Source organism: Arachis hypogaea, chromosome 18, assembly GCF_003086295.3.
Source record: "Arachis hypogaea cultivar Tifrunner chromosome 18, arahy.Tifrunner.gnm2.J5K5, whole genome shotgun sequence".
Classification (NCBI taxonomy): domain Eukaryota; kingdom Viridiplantae; phylum Streptophyta; class Magnoliopsida; order Fabales; family Fabaceae; genus Arachis; species Arachis hypogaea.
Window position 1 is genome coordinate 117,401,364 of NC_092053.1, and position 20,313 is coordinate 117,421,676.

The 20,313-nt window shown below is 32.4% G+C and overlaps 1 protein-coding gene and 1 pseudogene across 1 annotated transcript; both read left to right on the forward strand.

Moving 5' to 3' along the window:
• The first annotated feature begins 10,602 nt into the window (after positions 1-10,602).
• LOC112771851 (MLP-like protein 43) lies at positions 10,603-14,139 on the forward strand. The gene is made up of 2 exons (XM_025816670.2): positions 10,603-10,896; positions 13,677-14,139. Exons 1-2 carry the CDS (start codon positions 10,707-10,709, stop codon positions 13,949-13,951), a joined length of 465 nt encoding a protein of 154 aa, XP_025672455.1. The 5' UTR covers positions 10,603-10,706; the 3' UTR covers positions 13,952-14,139.
• A 4,608-nt stretch (positions 14,140-18,747) lies between these two features.
• Positions 18,748-20,108, forward strand: LOC112773286 (oil body-associated protein 2A-like; annotated as a pseudogene).
• The last annotated feature ends 205 nt before the right edge of the window (positions 20,109-20,313 follow it).

Consider the following 20,313-nt stretch of genomic DNA (forward strand, 5'->3'; position numbering starts at 1 on the left):
ATCTCGACTTTTAGTGCTCTGTCTCAAGGATTACTTGACACAATTACACCACAAGCATATGACTAGGGAAACAACTCTTTGAGCTTTTAATCATGTCTGACCTTCCTAGTCATTGATGCTCAGAGCCTTGGACCTTGCTTTTATTTTTCTTTTGCTGTTTCTTTTGCTTCAAGGATTAAGCTTTCACTAATTTCAAGAAACTCATAATAGTTCTCTAAATTCATGTTCCTTATACATCAACATCCCTTGATTCAAATTCAAATATGCAATGTTCATATCATGCATTCAAAATCACAAATAATACCACCACATTTAAGTAAATAAGACTACTCTTAAATTTAAACTCAATTTCTCATGCAATACATCACTTCTTTTTCTTTTGAATTCAAGCTCAGTGAGCAATACATGAGACAATTTTTTTTAACTAAAAGCAAATGACAGAATGAAACTAAATATAAGAACTGAAAGTACTAAAGATCATGCAGGCAATCAAAGCAACAGAAAACAAAAAACAACAAAATAAGAACGGAAGGGAAAATAGAATGAAAGAAACTCAACCACCTCAGTTCTACTGGTGGCCATCTCATTCCTCCGGCTGTGCTCCTCCAACACCAAACTTAAAAGTTTGTTTGTCCCCAAGCAAAGAAAAACTCCAGGGTGTCAAAAATTCTTCTTAATTGCTCCTGTTTCTGTTCTAATCACTCTGCATGACCACAACACATGTAAAACAAGAAAAATTCAAAAAAAAAATGAGATAAAGTAATTTAAAACTAGAACTAAAATAACTATAATGCTAAAATGAAAATAACTATAAAATTAAAACTAAAGTAACTGCAAAACCAAGGATACTAATAGTTGGGTTGCCTCCCAACAAGCGCTTCTTTAATGTCACTAGCTTGACACTTGATTGTTGAATTTTCTTCCTCTTCTTCCACTTGGTTAAAAGAAATGTCTCCAAGGGGGGAGAGGTGAAAATTAGTGCCCCCTGATATAAATTCCTCCTAACAAGCTTTCTTTTATTGTGATTAGCTTGATTCACCTTGCTTGTTGGTGTAGAGGTTGGATTGTTTTTTTCTGACATTCTCTTTTTCATGGATATTTTCTTTTGTTTCTTGGTCACAATCCCCTTTCCAGTACTTTCCTTGGTTGCCTGCACTTCTTTGATTTCAAAATTTGGGTGTTGTGTGATGGTTACAGTGTACCCTTCATCAAGAACTTCTTGAATTGGTAGTTCAATAAACTCACCCTCTATGCCACTCTCTGCTTCATTGGAGTGTAGATTCTCATAATTGTTTTCATCCCTTACAACCTCCTTTGTTTGTGCATCTTCCTTCTTCGTTGGTGCATCTTCCTCCTTTGTTTTTGCATCTTCCTCTTCTTCCATGTGTGAGGGGTGGAAAGTTCTCTAATTCACTGGAGTATGAACTCCTTTGATTGATTTCCTCACTTTCTTTCATAGGATCTTGCATTATATCTCTTGGGAAGGAATTTGCTTTTTCCTCTTCCTGGGGCTTGATAATCAACTGCACATATTTCTCTACATTTTTGACATTCGTCCTTATATCATGTATGAATTCTTTCATGAGAAGTTCAAGAACTGATGGTTCTTGATATGAATAAGGAGATGGTGACTCTTGATATGAATAAGAAGATGATGGTTCTTGATAAGAGTAAAAAGAGGATGGTTCTTGGTATGAATAGGTAGATGGTGGCTCTTGATATGGATAGAAAGATGATGGTTCTTGGTATGTATATGGAGATGGTGGTTCTTGATATGAATAGGGAGGTGGTGGCTCTTGATAGTTGGAACATAGAGCACTGAAGTTTCTTTGGTTTTGACTTTGCCAACCAAAATTCGGATAGTTTCTCCATCCACAATAATATGAATCACTACTTGGGTGTGAGTAGTAACCTATGTGATCTCTCTCTATTGTTTTTCCTTAGCACAAAGCACCAAATAGAATTAAACGCACCATGTGGTAAATAGGCAAGTAAAGAAGAAAGAACATAAAGGAAAATAAAATATAAAAGAAAACAAAAATAAAAGAAAAATAAAATAAAGAAAATAAAGAAAATAAACTAAATAATTAAGAAAATAAAATAACTAATAAGCAAAAAGGAGTATAAAAATTAAACTCAATAAATAAAATAACTAGGAAGAATAAAACAACTAATGGGATACCAAATTAATTTCAGAAATTAAGAGAAAAAAAATTTAAATAAAATAAATCAAAATAATTTTTTTATTTTTATTTTTTTGAAAATTTAAAGAAATAAGTTAAATGAAATTAAAGCAAAAATGCCTAATCTAAGAAATCAAATAACCAGTAGTTGTTAATCACAATCAATCCCCAGTAACGGTGCCAAAAACTTGGTATGGAATTTATAACCCACAAACTAACCGGCAAGTGCACCGGGTCGTACCAAGTAATACCTCAGGTAAGTGAGGGTCGATCCCACGAGGATTGATGGATCAAGCAACAATGATTGAGTGATTGGCTTAGTCAGACAAACAGAAAATAATGTTTGAGAGTTCAAAAGTATTAAACAGTAAATTCAATAAATCAGAAAGCAAGCAGTAAACGGTTTGTGAAATATATGGAGAAAACAGTTAAGGCTTCAGAGTTGTCTATTTTCTGGATTGAATTTTCTTACTAAATATTTTAATCATGTAAGATTTAATTCATGGCAAACTATATGTGACTAAACTCTAATTCCTTAGACCTTTTTAGTCTCCTCTAACTCTCATCAACCGCCAATTCTTTGGTCACTTAATTTCAATTAGAGGGTGAAACTCAATTCTAGTTTATATGCCACAAAAACCCTAATTACCCAAATATAAGAGGATTATATGTGACGTATCCTGTTAAGTCCAGATAATTAGAAGTTTAAGAGAAATTATTTTCGAGCTGTTGTTCAAGTAAAGAACTTTTCCAAGTTATATAAGAACTCAATTAGAAAAAAGGTCATACTTCCGTTCCACCCAAATTCATAAAAAAAGAACGAAAATAATTCTCAAAATATAAATCAGTACATGAATTAAAATATAAAAATAATAGTATCAATCCATACAATAGACAGAGCTCCTAACCTTAACAGTGGAGGTTTAGTTGCTCATGGTTCGGAGAGAAAAACTAAGATTCGTAAAACTGTAAATTGTGGAATGAGGTAGAAGAGAAGAGAATAGCCCGAAGGGATGATTCTTTTCCCATTTACATCTAATCCTAATTAATGTAAATTATAATTTCCTAAACTAAATACGATCTTTTTCTATTTTAAAAATAATTTTAAAGCTTAATCAGAATAAATAATGATCTTTGCAAGCCTTCAAGTGGAGCGTGGGGACCATGTGATTCATTCAGGTCCATGCTGAACTTGGAAATTCTCAAGTTCAGTGTGGATGAGGGCAGTGGGCTTCCTTTGTTTTCCTTGAATCCACGCTGAACTTGGGAATTCTCAAGTTCAGCGTGGAGTGATGCGCAAGATGTTCCTTTGGTGCGTTGGACTGGAGTTGAACTTGAGAAATCTCAAGTTCAGCGTGAGTTCACCCGTGAAGTTGAAGAAAAGGATACACTATTATATATCGTTGGAAAGCTCTGGAAGTTAGGTTTTCAATGTCCTAGAATCACATCAATTAGACCTCTGTAGCTTAAGTTATTCCTATTTGAGGGCAAGGAGGTCAGTGTTGACAACATCATTCGCTTTCTTCCTTTTCTTCTACAAAACTTCGTCAAATCCATTCGAATGCTACCTGAAATAAATAGAAATTGCAAACAACTCAAAGTAGCATTCATAGTGGCTAAAGTTAATTAAATCTTGATTAAACTCAACAATTTGAATGCAAATTCACTAGGAAAAGAGAGAGAAGATGCTCACGGATCAATAGCTCATAAACATAAAAATGGCGAAAAAGGGAAATCAACAAGAGAAGAAGAAGAACTAAAGTGCTTAATCAAATAAAAGTAAGAGAAAACTAAATTAAAGGAATATTGAACCTGAATTTGAGAAGAAATAAGCCTAAAAATCCTAAAACCTAGAGAGATGTGAGAGCCTCTCTCCCTAGAAACCTACATCTAAAACCTAATGTGTTTATGAATGAGAAGTGAGTGATTGAGATGTGTATGATTGATTCCCCTTCCAGCTCCACTCTGTAGCCTCTATTCTTCATTTTCGGGTTGAAACTGGGTCCAAATCAGCCTAGAAATCGCCCCCAGCTCTGTAAAGTGTAGCACGTGACGCTCTGTCACACGTACGCATTGACCATGTGTACGCATTGACCACGCGTACGCATTGCTGAACAATTTTCTGATCACGCGTACGCATCGCTTGCCTCTTGCACTGGTCACGCTGATTCTGCGATGCGCACGCATGGGTGACGCGTACGCGTCACCTAACTATAAGGCAAATATGGCAAATTTCATATCATTTTGAAGCCCCGGATGTTAGCTTTCCAACACAACTAAAATCGTCTCATTCGGACCTCTGTAGCTCAAGTTATGATCGATTTAGTACGAAGAGGTCAGGATTGACAGCTTAGCAATTCCTTCAATTTCTTGTGTTCCTTCCACTTTTGCATGCTTCCTTTCCATTCTCTAAGCCATTCCTGCCCTATAAACCCTGAAAACACTCAACAAACATATCATGGCATCGAATGTTAATAAGAGAGGATTACAATTAGCAAATTTAAGGTCAAAGAAGCATGTTTTCAATCATAGTATAAAATTAGGAAGGAAAATATAAAACATGCAATTTCTATGAACAAGTGTGAGAATAATGGATAAAATCCACTCAATTCAGTATAAAATAAACCGTAAAATAGCGGTTTATCAATATCCAATTCATTATTCTCTATAACATGTCATCTATACACATCAATTCCAGCCAAACACACAATTCAAACATAATCCTAGGGGCATTTAACTTAGGAATTCTCATCACACCACATGGTACTTAAATGAAACTTAAACCGTACCTCTTGAAAGTCAAATTTAAGCTCTCACTTGGGAGTATCCACCAAGACTCAGCTCCAAGCTCCACAAACACTTTCACAAGCAAGATTCAAGTTCCAAAGTGTACCCAATACTCTAATACACACATTACATACATACATCAACTTAGGACTCACAAAATCTCATAAATTACAAGGGTTAGAGGGTTTCTTACCTTAACCCACGAAATTGGTTGATGGAATTCACCAATGACTCATACTAGAGCACCCCTAAACAACCAAAACCACGAGATTTTTTCAAAACCCAAACCAAATTCGAAATACAAGAGAAAAAACAAAACTGGGCAGAGATCATTGAGAAACTCACCACAATACCTTGATAGAATTGAAGAGAATGAGAAGAGCAACGCGTGGCCACAAATGGGCTTGTCGATTGGAGCTCCGTAGCTCAAGTTATAGTGATTTGATGTATTAGGGAGCTAGGGTTTCTCTCTTCTCATCTCGCTCTTTTCATTTTAGCACCAAATATAACAAATGAGGGTTATGGTAGCTGAATAACTTTAAGTTAGGGTTTTATATGTTGGGCTTGGGCCCAACTTGGGCCCGGTTCACATATATGGCCCGTTTGGCCCATTTTTTGGCTAAAATCTTTAAGATTAGTGTTTTAAACGTGCGTTTAATTATTTTTACCTTCTCAAATACAAGTTTTAAGTTTTTAACCTTTCCTGCTAAAAAATTAATTTTCTCAGTTGCAATATCGGGCAGATCTCAGCCGTTACTGACAGTCAAATTTTCACTGCGCGTTTTTACGCAAAAAACTATGTTTTCCGACTCAGAAAAATCCACTGAGTCCAAATATCATATTTAAATTATCAAATTCCTATTGCTGAATTTTCTAACCATATTCGCTCATATTTAATTTATATTTAATTAATCACGGTTTGATCGGGTTTTATAATGCTTAAAAAGCGTGGCTATATCTTACGATTGGGCTCAACAGGAACGCTTAATAAATGTGGCCATAACTTGGAAATTGGCACGCTTTAAAAGTGTACCCATATCCTCATCTATTGGCACGCTTCATAAGTGTAGCCGTATCTTTCTGTAGTCATAAATAGCCATGCTTACCAAGCATAGCTATACATTACCCTATCGGCATGCTTTAAAAGTATAGCCAAAACAAACAATCTGGGACACTTAAGAAGCATGGCGATATGTGAACTTTTCGGTACGCTTTTAAAGCGTAGCTATAGGTTAACACATATGGCCACACTTTTAAGCGTGGCAAGAGATATAAGCGTGGCAAAAAAGAAAGCGTGCCGATAGATTCACAAAAGCATTGCAATAGAGCAACCGGCATGCTTGTGGACGTAACCCTTTCAAAAGCGTACTGATAGCTCAAAAAGCGTGGCAAAAAGCTATCGGCACGCGTTTTAGCACTTTTCGGCACGTTTTCAAAGCGTGGCAGAAAGCTTATTTTCTTGTAGTGCCATTGTATAATACTAAATGAACCGAACATCATCCATTATATAAATTCAAATTTAGAATACCTGCGTCTAGAATGAACTTGAGAAATACCATCAAAACGAAACTAATGTACAATACAAATGAACAGAAAATTGTGTTCATAAACAACTGGATTTAGCGATTGCATTCCATTCAATTCAATTTAAAATTGAATAATCCAAACCTCGTCCGCTTGATTTGATTCAGAAGAATAATTCAAATCGCTCTCATTCAACTGATTTGAAGTTGAATCAATCATTATTTTGATATGCTATTGAAATATGAAAACGAGGAAGAAATCTGAAATCTAAAAACAAAGAAGAAAATAAAGAAGATAAATGCAATGCAGATCGAAGAAGAAAACGAAGAAGAATACAAAGTTTTACGTTGTAGAAATCAGAGCAAAAAAGAACATGAGAGCTTTACGTTGACGAAGAGAAGCTCTACATTGAGATAGAAGAAGGAAGAGAATGTTTACGTTGAGAAATAGAAGCTTTATGTTGAGGAAGAAGCTTTACGTTAATAGGAAGGGGACAAATGATCCAAAAAGAACTTGGTTGACTTGGTTAGAGAAATTACATGAATGTGGAGCATATATATATATATATTCACAATTAAAGGATACAGCACTAATTTTTCAAATAAAAAAGAAATCTTTAGGAATTAAGATAAAAATAAATTAATAAATATTTTTGTGCGATTATTAGTTAATTATTATTCTATTACTATAATACATAATATCATGAATTATATATATAGGGTTATGCTATGTGTACACGCACCAAAATCAGCCACTAATATAAAATATATGTTAAAATATAAATACATATTAAAAATAAATTAAATCACATATGTATAATAAATTAAACCACACATGTAATTTAAAAGGGATAAATCAATTATTAGAGTGATTTAATGAATCGCTGCAGTTTTTAAAAGCATGAAATATGCTTTCATTCTTCTTTTAGTGTTAGCGGTGGAACAAATTCTTTCACCTATACTTGACCACAATGTTAATTATGTGGCAAGATTGGTCATTTTGCTTGAAATTGTTTTCCCAGGTTTGATAATTTTTTTTCCTTACTTAAAGTCAAAATTCTAACCCCTATACATATTCTCCACAATCAAGAGCAAATCCTTCTCTTCACTCATCTTCTGGTCCCTCTACTCCACCCCTACCATCTTCATCATTCCACAATCCACAAGCATACTATGTTGTTCCCTCGTCGGTTTGTAATGCTGTCTGACATGCTTCCAATTATATAACTTTAAATTCTACAAATCTTTTTTCTAGCACTGACTACAGTGGACCTCGATTCAAATATAAAAATCTTTTGTATTGGTCATTATTCTTTTTAAATAAATGAATTTTGTTAGATAGAGAATAACTTTTATAAATAATGTGAACAATGAGCTTTAGAATTGACCCAATAAATTAAAAAAACACTCTATTTTCAAATTATCTCTTAAACTCTAACAGTAGAATAACTATCCGCATATCTAGGGAATTGAATATCCCACATATCTATTATTCACATTGTTTAATATTCTCATTGTCTATCTATACTTTTTCTAAATAATAAAACATCAAATCAATATTTTTGTTTATGAAATTTAATTCATTCTCCTGAAATTACTAAAATTCTAATTAGTGTTGCCGAATTCGACTAGATTTTTTTAAAGGTGGATCCTCTAATGAAGATTTTATAATTGTTTTTATGTGAAAATTCTTTTTTTTATCCTTAAATGATAAATTGTAAGATTAGATTTTGATATGTTGTGAAAGTGTTGTTTTTATTTAAAATGTAGACAAATAAATAAATAACACTTTTATACAAAACATCTTTATAAAAATATATTTTTAGCATCTTTCTTTGAGTATTTTTTTTTTTAATTCCATGCACATTCATGCTTTGTAAAATGCAGTCACTCTAGGGAAACGCTTTTACAAAGATTAAGATAAAATGAAATTTACCGGTTTTATGACGTTGCTGCTCTTTAGAACATTTCTCTTCCCATTAGTTCTACTGTATATTCAGTTTTTTGTATTCTTTTCAATTGTGGCATCATAAATTGGGACATACTGTCCAGCATGTACTCAATTCTTGTAACATTCACTTCTCTAATTTACTATTACTGAGTTGTCTTCATATGTGAGCAATGATTGTTCATGGTTTGTCATATCTATAAATGTTTGCGGAAGAGAATAAAAGAACTCAGAACAATTGAGTTCTTGAAGAATTCTTAACTTCCAAGATATCTGATGAAAGAGAATTGAGATTTATGAATTGACAGTAATAGAACTGTGAAAACTGTATTGAATATTGTGTTTCAAACTGAACTGCTTATACATGTATTTATTGTGAGCAATTGCAACTAACTATCGCCACATCATTGAGATGGGACTGGCTATACTTTCCACTGCAATAATGCCATTGATTTATTAGGATGAAATCTTTTTTTACCTCAGCCAAACTCATTAATAGATTATCCTCTCGTGTCTTGGACGGACAATAAATCATCATATAAAATTTGAGGGGCCTTTGGCGGTTCTTGCTATCCTCACCCAAAATCCAACAAGCAGCACACGGGGTGTCTTTATTGAGTACGCTCTTAATAAAAGGCTATAAATGTCTTGCTCCTTCTGGTTCATTCGGTAGAAGTGATTTTATGGTAAAGAAATTAAAGATAAAGTACATCTACTATCCATAGTGTAAACCCAAATTATAGCTGAGAATATAATATTTTATAAAAATGTTATTTGTACATCAACATCAACATCAGCTATTAATGTACTTGTATATAAATACATATGTGATTTGATTTATTTTTAACATATATTTTATAGTAGTAACTGATTTTGGTATACAGATAACATTATTTCATATTTTATTAGCCTATAAATATATATAAAGCCAATTTAATGTGGTATGTGTTGACGTGTCTGTATTATTGCATGCACCTGCCTGATTCCATTCTTAATGTGATTGACATCTTGATTATTATTGACCGCAAGTTAAACAAAAATGAAAGCTAAATCAGAGAAAAATATATAAAAGGCCTCAATTCAGCAATAAATAAACATTATGTATGTATTCGAGTTGGAGGTATGTTCAAGCTTCAAGCACATAAGTAGGAGTTGCTGGCTTTATTAATTCTCATATAGCATCGGTAACAAAAAAAAATTAAGCAGCAGAACCTATATGCCAAAGATAATAGAGTGATCTTACCCGTTAAATTAAAGAAAAATTAACACTTAAATAGATGAATAGTGAAAGAAGATAATTTCACCGTAAAATAAGAATTAGTCAGAAACAATCAAATTTTTAACATAGTAAGGAAAAAAAATTACAATTTAAAAATTCGATATATATAATTGTAATCACTAAATTTAGTCATCAAAATTAGTTATTAGTGTAATAAAATATATATTAAAATATAAATATACATTAAAAATAAATTAAATTATATTTATATTTATACACAAATATAATAATAATTAATTTTAATGTACAAATAATATTTTTGATATAATTGTGTATATTAAATATTAGTTTTAATTTTTAAATTAATTAATTATATAAGAAGCCAATCAATTTTTTAAGATAGGGTTCGAATTTTATTTTATCCAGGTAATAACATATTAGTTAACAATAAATTCTTAAATAGAATGTAAATTTATAATAAATTAGTACTTAATTTATTAAAATGAAAAATATTGTGTTAAAAAAATAGGAGAAAAGAACAAATAGAGCTTTGACTTTTTGGCTCATAGACACTTAAATTTTTAACTTTTTCAAAATCTAGACACATCGATTTTTTGATTCTGTTAGACTAAAAAAAAGTCAAACATGGTTTTTTTATTCTGACAGTGACCCATATATAGATGCACACATGGAAAAATTTTAAAATAGGACAAATTAGACCCAGAAATCAATATGTTCAAGTTTTCAAAAAGTCAGAGACTTAAATATATTTTTAAATCTTCCAAAACTTAAATATCAGCGATCCAAAAGATTAAAGACCTATTTATCTTTCTCTAAAAAATAATTCTTTTGTGATGAAATTTATTATTTAAACTAATCAGCAATAATATTAATTGTGGGTAGCTACTTGACAATATAATAGGAGGCTTGTATTTCTATATAAAGTCCTAGAAGGCTGAGTGCTCTACTTCCCTCTTCCCATGCATCTCTGATCTCGTATTAATTTGTTCCTACTTCATATTAGTTGTTTCCTTTTTAGTTAAGAGATGGCACTAACTGGTAAGCTTAGCACTGAAATAGCAATCCACTCACCTGCTTCAAAGTTCTTCGACCTCGTGACAAAGAAAATGCACCATGTTCAAAACATTTGTGAAAGAGTGCATGCTGGCAAGCTGCATGAAGGTGATGACTGGCACAGCGTCGGTGGTTCGGTCAAACACTGGACTTATGTCATAGGTAATAACGTACTCCATGTTATTATATTTTACGAAATGGATAATTAATATCGTTGTAGATAGGTATACAAGATAAAAGTAATTTGTTGTATAGTCTATAGAATCTGAGAAAATTGAGGTGATCTCAAAGCTATAAGGTGAATAGTTTGTCCTTTTTTTAATTTGGATTAATTAATCATTCTTCTTCATTCTTTCTTTCTTTTTTTATTTTGCATTTATTGATCTTGATTTTCATGCAACAAATTTATAATTAGTTAACTTTAACTATTTTTTTAAATTCTATTTGTTAGAATATAATTAAGATCAATTAGAATCAATTCTAACACTATTAATTTATATTTTTTAAAGAACTTAGAATTTATAGTTTATAATTTAAAATTTAGAATAACAAATTTATGATTTAAAATTTAAAATTAAAAAAATAATTTTCAAAAATTTAGTTTATGTTATATCGAAAAAAATAAAATTTTTAACATTATTTTTTTCTTAATTCTTTGGTTTTCAGAAATATGTTTTTGATCCAAAAAATATATGAGTCACTTTAGTTTTCCTCTAATTTCTTAGTTGGTATTGATGGCTATTTTTTAAAATATTAAGGTTTTTTTTTCTCTTTATTGCTTAGATTTCGTGTTGAATGGATTTAGTTATAATTATAATTATAATTACAAAAGAATTAACAAACTTTTTAATATGTTAATACTTATGATGCATGGACATTGACACGGACACGAGACGCGACACGATACGGGACACGCCGACACACGAATTTTAAAATCTTATAAGACTCAGAAATATATATATAGATAAAATATATTTTTTAGATAAATCGTAATGATATTTTAATATTTTAATGATATTAAAATATAAATTAATTTTTTAATTATTTTTAAAGTCTTATTTTAATTATATAAAGTATTTAAAATATTTTTTTACTTTAATAAATAATAATATACACTATTTCTAAATTTATTTCAAAAATACATGTTAAGAATAATGTTGGATATGCTGATACGTGACGGTATTTAAGTGTGTTTAAGTATGTCTGGCGAAATTTTTTTATTTTTAATTAAAACACGGTTATATATGATAGACACACGTTTCGAATGAGTGTCGATGAGTGTTATATTCGAAATGTGTTCAACACACATACATAACAATTTAGCAAAATATCCGTGTTTCATAGGTTAATAATTATAATAAGCATAAAAATTTAGAAGAAGGTAGGACCGAAATCAAAGCAAACATTCTTAGGATCTCACTAATTTTATTCTCATATTTCATCTAAAAATGTACATATTTTCTATTTTCTAAAAAAAGCTTGTAGTAACTTAAAAAAAAATGTGCAAATCGTTGAAAAAGATGTGATAAGTGATAACTTGAAAAAAAAAATTTGAAAGAATGCTACATGACTAATATAATTTAGAGTAAAGTATCGTTTTTATCCCCAACGTTTGGGGTAAGTTCTAAAATTGTCCCTAACGTTTCAATCGTCCTATTTAAGTCTCTAACGTTTCAAAATTAATTCAATGTTGTCCTGCCGTTAGGGATCCGTTAACAGAATTGACGGCGGGACAAAATTGAAACGATTTTAAAACGTTAAGGACTTAAATAGGACAAAAACGTTAGAGACAAAAACGATACATAAAAATAAATTTTAATTTAATTTTATCTTTCAATAATATTAATTTTTTACTGTACATAGTATTTAATTATTTTTTAATTACATCTAAATAAATTACACTTAATCACATTATTTTCATTTTAAATAAATTTATTTTTTTATAATTTTAAATAATTTTGATACATTAGAGACAAAAAGTATAATTTATATTTTATTTTATATATATATATATATATATATATATATTATTTTTTCTTTTCTATAAGTTTATATACTAGTCATTCTACAAACATTTTATGATAACTAAAAATCTTTAAGAGTAAAATTATAAAAAAAATTAATTTATTTAAAATGAAAGTAATATGATTAAGTGTAATTTACTTATATATGATTAAAAAATAATTGAATACTATGTATAGTAAAAAATTGATATTATTGAAGGATAAAATTAAAATTTATTTCTATGTATCATTTTTGTCCTCAACGTTCGTTTTCGTCCTATTTAAGTCCCCAACATTTCAAAATCGTCTCAATTTTGTCTCACCGTCAATTCTGTTAATGGATCCCTAATGGCAGGACAACATTGAGTCAGTTTTGAAACGTTAGAGACTTAAATAGAATGATTGAAATGTTAGGGACAACTTTGGGACTTACCCCAAACGTTGGAGACAAAAACGATACTTTACTCTATAATTTATGATTTTATGTGAATATTTAACCGACAAAGATATTTTTTTTAAATATTAAATACGAAATTTGAGACTTTAAATCCTAGCTGTATAAAAATAAAGTTTAATAACTCAAAATATTATAAACAATTAGTTAATATTGATAAAAAGTGTTAGTTTTTATTATTTTTCAAAAAAATAAAACGTTCTAAAATAAATGATAATTTATATATAAAAAGAAGAAAAAACAAAAGAGCACAATAATAATAATGTTAATGTTGCCAAATGAAGAAGATGAACTGAAAAGGGGAAAAACGTTAAAAGAAAAGACCACGAGCGAGAAAATGCACGGGTTTAAAAAATGTAAGGATAAAATTTGGGTGAACATACAAATAGCCTTTTTTTTTAATATTTTATAGACATTAAAATCAAAATGACTTATTTATCAAGAGTATAATTATATTTAAATGTGTTGATGTTTTACATTGACAGACGGTAAAGTAACTACATCCAAAGAGACTATTGAAAGCATTGATGAGAAGAACAAAATAGTCATATTCAAACTCTTTGATGGAGATATCGATCAACGCTACAAGGCCTTTAAGGTTATTTTTCAAGTGATTGAGAACAATAATAATGGAAGTGGTTCGGCTAAATGGATCGTTGAATATGAGAAGGTCAATGATGATGTTGAAGCTCCATATGGCTACATGGAATACTTTGACAAATTTACTAAAGACATCGATGCTCATCTTCTCGAGGCATAAGCTACAACAATTAATAATAATAACAATAAAAAAGTTGTTTGGGCATAAAGTTAATAAAGTGTGTGCTTATCTTATTAATATAATCTGGGTTGTGAACTTGTCGCGAAGAATAATATAAATGATTTGCATTGTCTGTTATCCTTCGTTTGAATGGATTATTAATTGAATTGAAGTTCTGTTTCGTTTTATTTTTATTTGACTTCGACACAGAATGTCGATTAAGTTTGTATTACTAATCGTAATTTAGGTTAATCGTAATTTAGGAGTAGATACAACTCCTTTAAAAAAAGAGCTCAATCCAAAACTTATCGACTTTAATGTCGAAATAAATTTTGCAGTAAGTGCATGTTTGGGCGCCATTATTTTGTTAAAAAAAGATCTTTTTTTATTTTTTAACGTGTTTGGCAAATTTTTAGTAGTAAAAGTAAAAGCACTAGTAAAATCAAAAAAAGATCTTTTTTGAGAAGCTGTAATTTACATCTTTTTTTAAAAGATCTTTTTTCCTTAAAAAAAAGATGTTTTTCGTGTAATAAATGAACAAAAAAGTACTTTTATATTGTTATACCCAAACATAATTGATAGATAAAAAGACCTTTTTACATGAGATATCCAAACATAAAATTACTTTTACTTCTCTATAAGATCTTTTAAAAAAAGATAACTCGAAAAAATATCTTTTCTCAAAAGCTCACCCAAACAAGCCCTAAGTGGAAAAATAATCTGACTTTTGTAGTATTAATAGTAAAGTTAGATAAACAAATGTTTAACATGAACAAAGATGAAAGTAAAATCAAAATAGACTTAAAATAAAATTAAGAATCGAAAATAAAATCAAAATAGACTTGAAATAAAACTAAGAATCGAAAAGAAGAAATGGAAAATGAATAAACACTAGAAAGTAAAATGAAGAACAAAGCTAGAAATAGAAACAAAGAACTAATTAGAAAGAAAATGCTTAAATAAAAAAAATAAGAAACAAAAATGAATCGACCTCTAACACTCACATATACTTGCACTCTATAATCTTCTGTTGTATTAGTATAACTGAAAATTTTGTAGAATTTGTCATTTGTGGTGTTGAATGAAAGTCTCTATTTTAGTTATTTGATTCTAGTATTTATAAAGAAAAACCTTTAGTTCATGAGAGCTCTTTAGTAATTACATATGATCAAGGTTCAGAAAATCGAATCGGTTATCAAACTGCTCTAGTCATTGGTTTATTGGTTTATTGATTTAACCGGTCCAACCGGTGGTTCAACCGGAAAAATCGTTTTAGAATAGAATAATAAATAAATTATAAATAAACACCCTAAAATATAATTATAAGTTAATATAAATCTTAAAATATCTTCGAAATTTAAAACACTACATAAAATATTATCAACCAAATACATATGATCTTATCAAAATCCAAACTCAAAAGTTAAATAGTAATAAAAGCATATCTTTGACAAAGCACAAACCTTTAGAACAATACACCAAGAAATTGATTAACGTTCTTTGTCTTTGATCTGTCCAACCATCAGCCATGAGGGTACATCCAGTTTCCTTCCATGCACTCCTATAACTATCAACTAGCATTTTACTTTCTCTTTTAAGATCAGCCAACAAATGAACCCTTAACTTATCATAAGAAGGCCCCTTGTAACCAGGTCCAATACCAGCAACACCATCCAACATATCTTGGAAAAATGGCGACATCACAGCATTAAACGGAATTTTACAATCCAAAAGCCATCGAGCAAACCGTTTATCAACCTCGTGTATTGCCTCTTTGTTTTGCAAAACACTTTTAATACTTGGTTGAGCTCCTGGAGTTGTTCTTGGTGCAAACATAGGATGAATGACTGGCTTTTTTCTTTGGATCGCCTCCAACTCCTTGCTGACTCGAAGTACGTTGCTGTTCCTGTTCTTCTTGAGCTATTTCCTCATCAATCGCATCCTCTACCTCATCACCACCCTCTTCACCAAAACTTACTTTTCTTTTCTTTTTGTTGGTCTGAATTTCTTTCAACAAACTTTCCATCTGTTTTTCCACATCATATGGAACTTTAGGACATTTTTTCACATTTCCAGTAATCTTTGCTAGATGTTTCTTCATCCTGTGAATTCCACCTCCATTGAAAACTTGTAGACAAAATAAACATTGATATTGTGGTTTTCCATTCACCATTTGTAAAGCAACATATTTCCAAGCTAAATCTGTTTTTTCTCATAGGTTAGAAGAACCTTCTGACTGACTATCGTTAGCACTACGGGAATTAGGATTAGCAGCATCATCATTCGAAATAGGAGGATCGACAAGCATGTTATTATTCACAGAAGCATTGTTATCAGCAGTTGCTTCTTGATTAATACTATTTTCCATAACTAAAATTAATAACACCCACAACACAATGAAATTAAAAACAGCCACAACACAATGAAAATTAACAATGAAAATTAACAATGAAAATTAACAGCATGAAAATTAACCATGTTCTTAACCTAAAGCAGGAGCCAAACACAATGAAAATTAACAGCATGTTCTTAACCACAATACAAGAGACAAGCCCATATCTGCCTACAGCATTCAGCCATTCAATACAAGGCAATTCTGCCTACAGCATTAAGCCATTCAACACAACTCAATTCTGCCTACAACATTTAGCCATTCAAGTATTCAACACAACACAATTCTGCCTAGAGCATTCAACCATTCAACAATATTGCAAAACAGAAAATGGAATCAGAACATTCAGCCATTCTAACAAATTAACAAATACAAAGCATTCAGCCATTCAACAAATTAACAAATACAAAGCAGCAAAACACAAAAACATCAACATTAGGCGTTCTGGAATCAGAACCATACATTCTAACATAGAAGATGAAACAGAGGAGTCACTCACCTGGGTGCTGACAAAGCGAAGACCAGCGAAGACGAAGCGAGAGGCCAGCGAAGACGAAGCGAGAGGCCAGCGAAGACGAAGCGGCGGTGCTGAGGACCAGGCGATGGCGGTGGCGCTGACGACCTAAGGACCGCGGGGATGATGGAGGGCTACTGGGCTGGGAATGCTTCAGAGGGCTAGGGTTCAGTGGTTCAGCGTTCACGTGTGGAGTGAGACTGAGATGAATGAACGTGGGAAGAGACCAGGCGACGGCGGTGGTGCTGACGACCTGAGAACCCCGGCGACGGCGGTGGCTACTGGGCTGGGATTTGGGAATGCTAGGGTTCACCGTTAGTGAGAGACTGAGATGAATGAATGGGGGAAGAAGGGGGTTGGTTCTCGAGTGGTAACCGGGTCGGGTTTCATTTTTTATTTTTTTAAATGATTAAAAACGGCGTCGTTTTACTGTTTTAAAAGAACCGGCCGGTCACCGGTCCGGCCCAACCAGCCAATTTTTAGCCGGTTCACAGGTTTCTTTGCGGTTTTCTCTCCAACGGTTATTAGAGGAGGACCTGACCGCTTGCATCGCCGATTGACGGTTAAACCGATCGAACCGGCCGGTCCGGTCTGGTTTTTAGAACCTTGCATATGATCACCACTACAAAAAATGAGGTTTAAAATGGCATTTATATTACGGTGGTTCTTTAAAACCGACGTAATATGCAAGTATTATGGCATTTTATGATGCTGCCATAATTAATTTGAATAAAATGCCAATTTTTGGTAATTTTGGCGGTTAAAACTGCCATTATCAGAGCACATTGTTAAAAAAAAAGGCCCAAACGAAGGAAAACCGAAAAGCAAGGAAAACCCAAATATCTTAAATTGAATGTGTTCCCCCAACAAGGAAAACCCTAACACGCGTTGTCACCACCGTCAAATCCAAAAACGACGATCTATGCTATGCTCCGGCAACGTTCTGCACCAGCGACTGCTCCGGCGACGATTTTCTCGGCATTCTCCTCCGACGAGATTGTGTGCTGTGAACTGAAACGCAGTCTCCAGCGACGATCTCCTCTGGCGGCGCGTTCTCCTCCTTCAGCGAGCTTTTATGATTTGGATTTGATATGAAGATTCCGTTCATCTCATCGCCGTCATTAATCTCTGCGCCATCGCAAGCAACACCGTTTTCAATCTGGCTCATCTCCTCGCCGTGGCAAGCAACGCCGTTGTTGCTGCCTTCAGCAAGCTTCTATAGTTTGGTTTCGCGATCTCTATCACTTCTAATAGGTAACTCTTCGTTCTTTTAGATCTACTTCATGCTCTAGTAGGAAGAAACAAAGAATGCTGGTTCTGTTTTTATTATTGTGTTTTTAACTTTCATTGATCTTTTGTGATGTTGTTGTTGTTAGTTTGTTACTGCTGTATTTTCTGTTGTGTTGTTATTTTTTTGCTTCTAATTTTATTTAGTCTAATATGTTCTATTGAACTGATTAATCTGCGTCATTTGTCCGAAATTAGTACAAAACATGGCTTGCGTGTATTTTCTGATGTAAGTGTTTGAATGATGGTTAAATGCAATAATGAAGAGACACAAAGCACTGCTAATCTGTTCCATGAATGTTGTGTTAATGTTTGAATGATGTAAGTGTGTATTTTGGCTTTCAATTTTTAATTTTCTTGCTGATGCAGAGGTATATAAAAGATCATAAAGGTGTTTGAACAATTTTTCTTCTGGATTGGAGGCTTTTGCCCCTCAGAAATTCTAAAGGTGATGCTTACTATCTAGTTAAATAAAAGATGTTGAGAAAGCTTCCTCATTGTGAATGAGAGCACCAGTTTTGCATGTAAATGGTGATATGATGCATTATTAATAATTAAAAAAAATCGTTTTGATTGCAAATTCCGGTCCCTAGGATTGAAACCATGACAGAGCAACAAAGGTCAGACATAAGCAACCTTGGAAAATCTTGTCAGCAAGCAGAAGATGCTCTTTCACAAGGCATGGACAAACTTCAACAAATGGTTTTAGAATCTGTAGCAGCAGGACAACTTGAAGAACAAACTAACACTCCAAACATTCTACTGCAATGGAGAGATTGGCAGGTCTAGTGAGCTTTGTGAACCAAGTAAGAAATTTACTTCACTTTCTTGAATGAAAAGCCGTTAGTTATATTCAATTTAACTTTCACTGGTTTATTATTTTACCGCTGTGCCAGTGACAGCAATGATTGAACATAATTCTGCAATAAAGAATAACCCAATTTGATTTCAACAAATTTGTTTTAGAAGTGATGAAACTAGGAAACAATATAGTGTTGTTCCAACTCATGTTACTTAAAGGAAAAGAAAATAAACAAAAGAAGGAAATGAAACATCTTCATTCACTAACTTGAAGATTGAGCACTAGAAAATTGAAGGAAGCTTTACTATGTTTGAAACTTGACAAGATTGTCATTTATATGTTCATACCTTACAAAGGCGCCATGATGCTTCAGTCCCTCAAACCCGTGAAGCAGTTCAGCCACCACGTTTGCTCCTTCACCATCTACAGCCACGACATGTCTTGCCAGATCGAGACTCACCACTACTGCTCCCGCCTCAACCAAGACTTCCTCCAGTGCGCTGTCTATGACTCCGACGACGCCAACGCCCGCCTTCTCGGTCTAATTACTCCCTCACTTCCCATGCATCATGCATGCATGTTTCTTTTTGTTATTTAATCTAACTCGTTCACTCCATATGAATGCGTGCCAGGTGTGGAGTACATCATTTCTGATAGGATCTTTGAAGATCTGCCTGACGAGGAGAAGATGCTTTGGCACTCTCATGCTTATGAGGTTTTTCACTTTCATTCTCTATTTTTATTTTGTTTCCCTATGTCATAAATATTTTATCTTAGACTGATTTGGATAGTGCAGGTCAAGTTGGGTCTATTAATAAGCCCAAGAGTTCCAGAGATGATTGCCATGCCTGAGCTTGAAAACCTTGCTAAATCCTATGGAAAATTCTTGTGTACTTGGCAGGCTGACAGAGATTAACAATCTTTGTGTTATTATATTGTAGGAGTTCAATTAAGCTTAGTTTTGTGTGTTATTATTGGTGCAGGAGATAGGGTTCCACTGGGTGCACCAACACTAATGATGTCACCACAAGGGGTGAAGCCTGGGGTGGTGAGGCCAGATCTGGTGCATCAGAGGGATGCAAAGTATCATGTTTCCTCAGACAACTATAAGACCTTAGTTAAGCGCGTTGCACTTTCAAATATTACGGTGCTAAACATTTAATTTATATGTATTTCTTACACATGATAATGCTTTCTCTGTTTCCATGTTAGATATATCTTAAGTACAAGACACCAACACATTTTGTTCTGATTTTGAATACTGGACATATCACACAATTAACCTAAATAGATGATGATTCTTTGGTGCTTATTATTATAACTACTGCATGTTCATCATTCTGAAATTTTGAAATTCAAAACTAGCT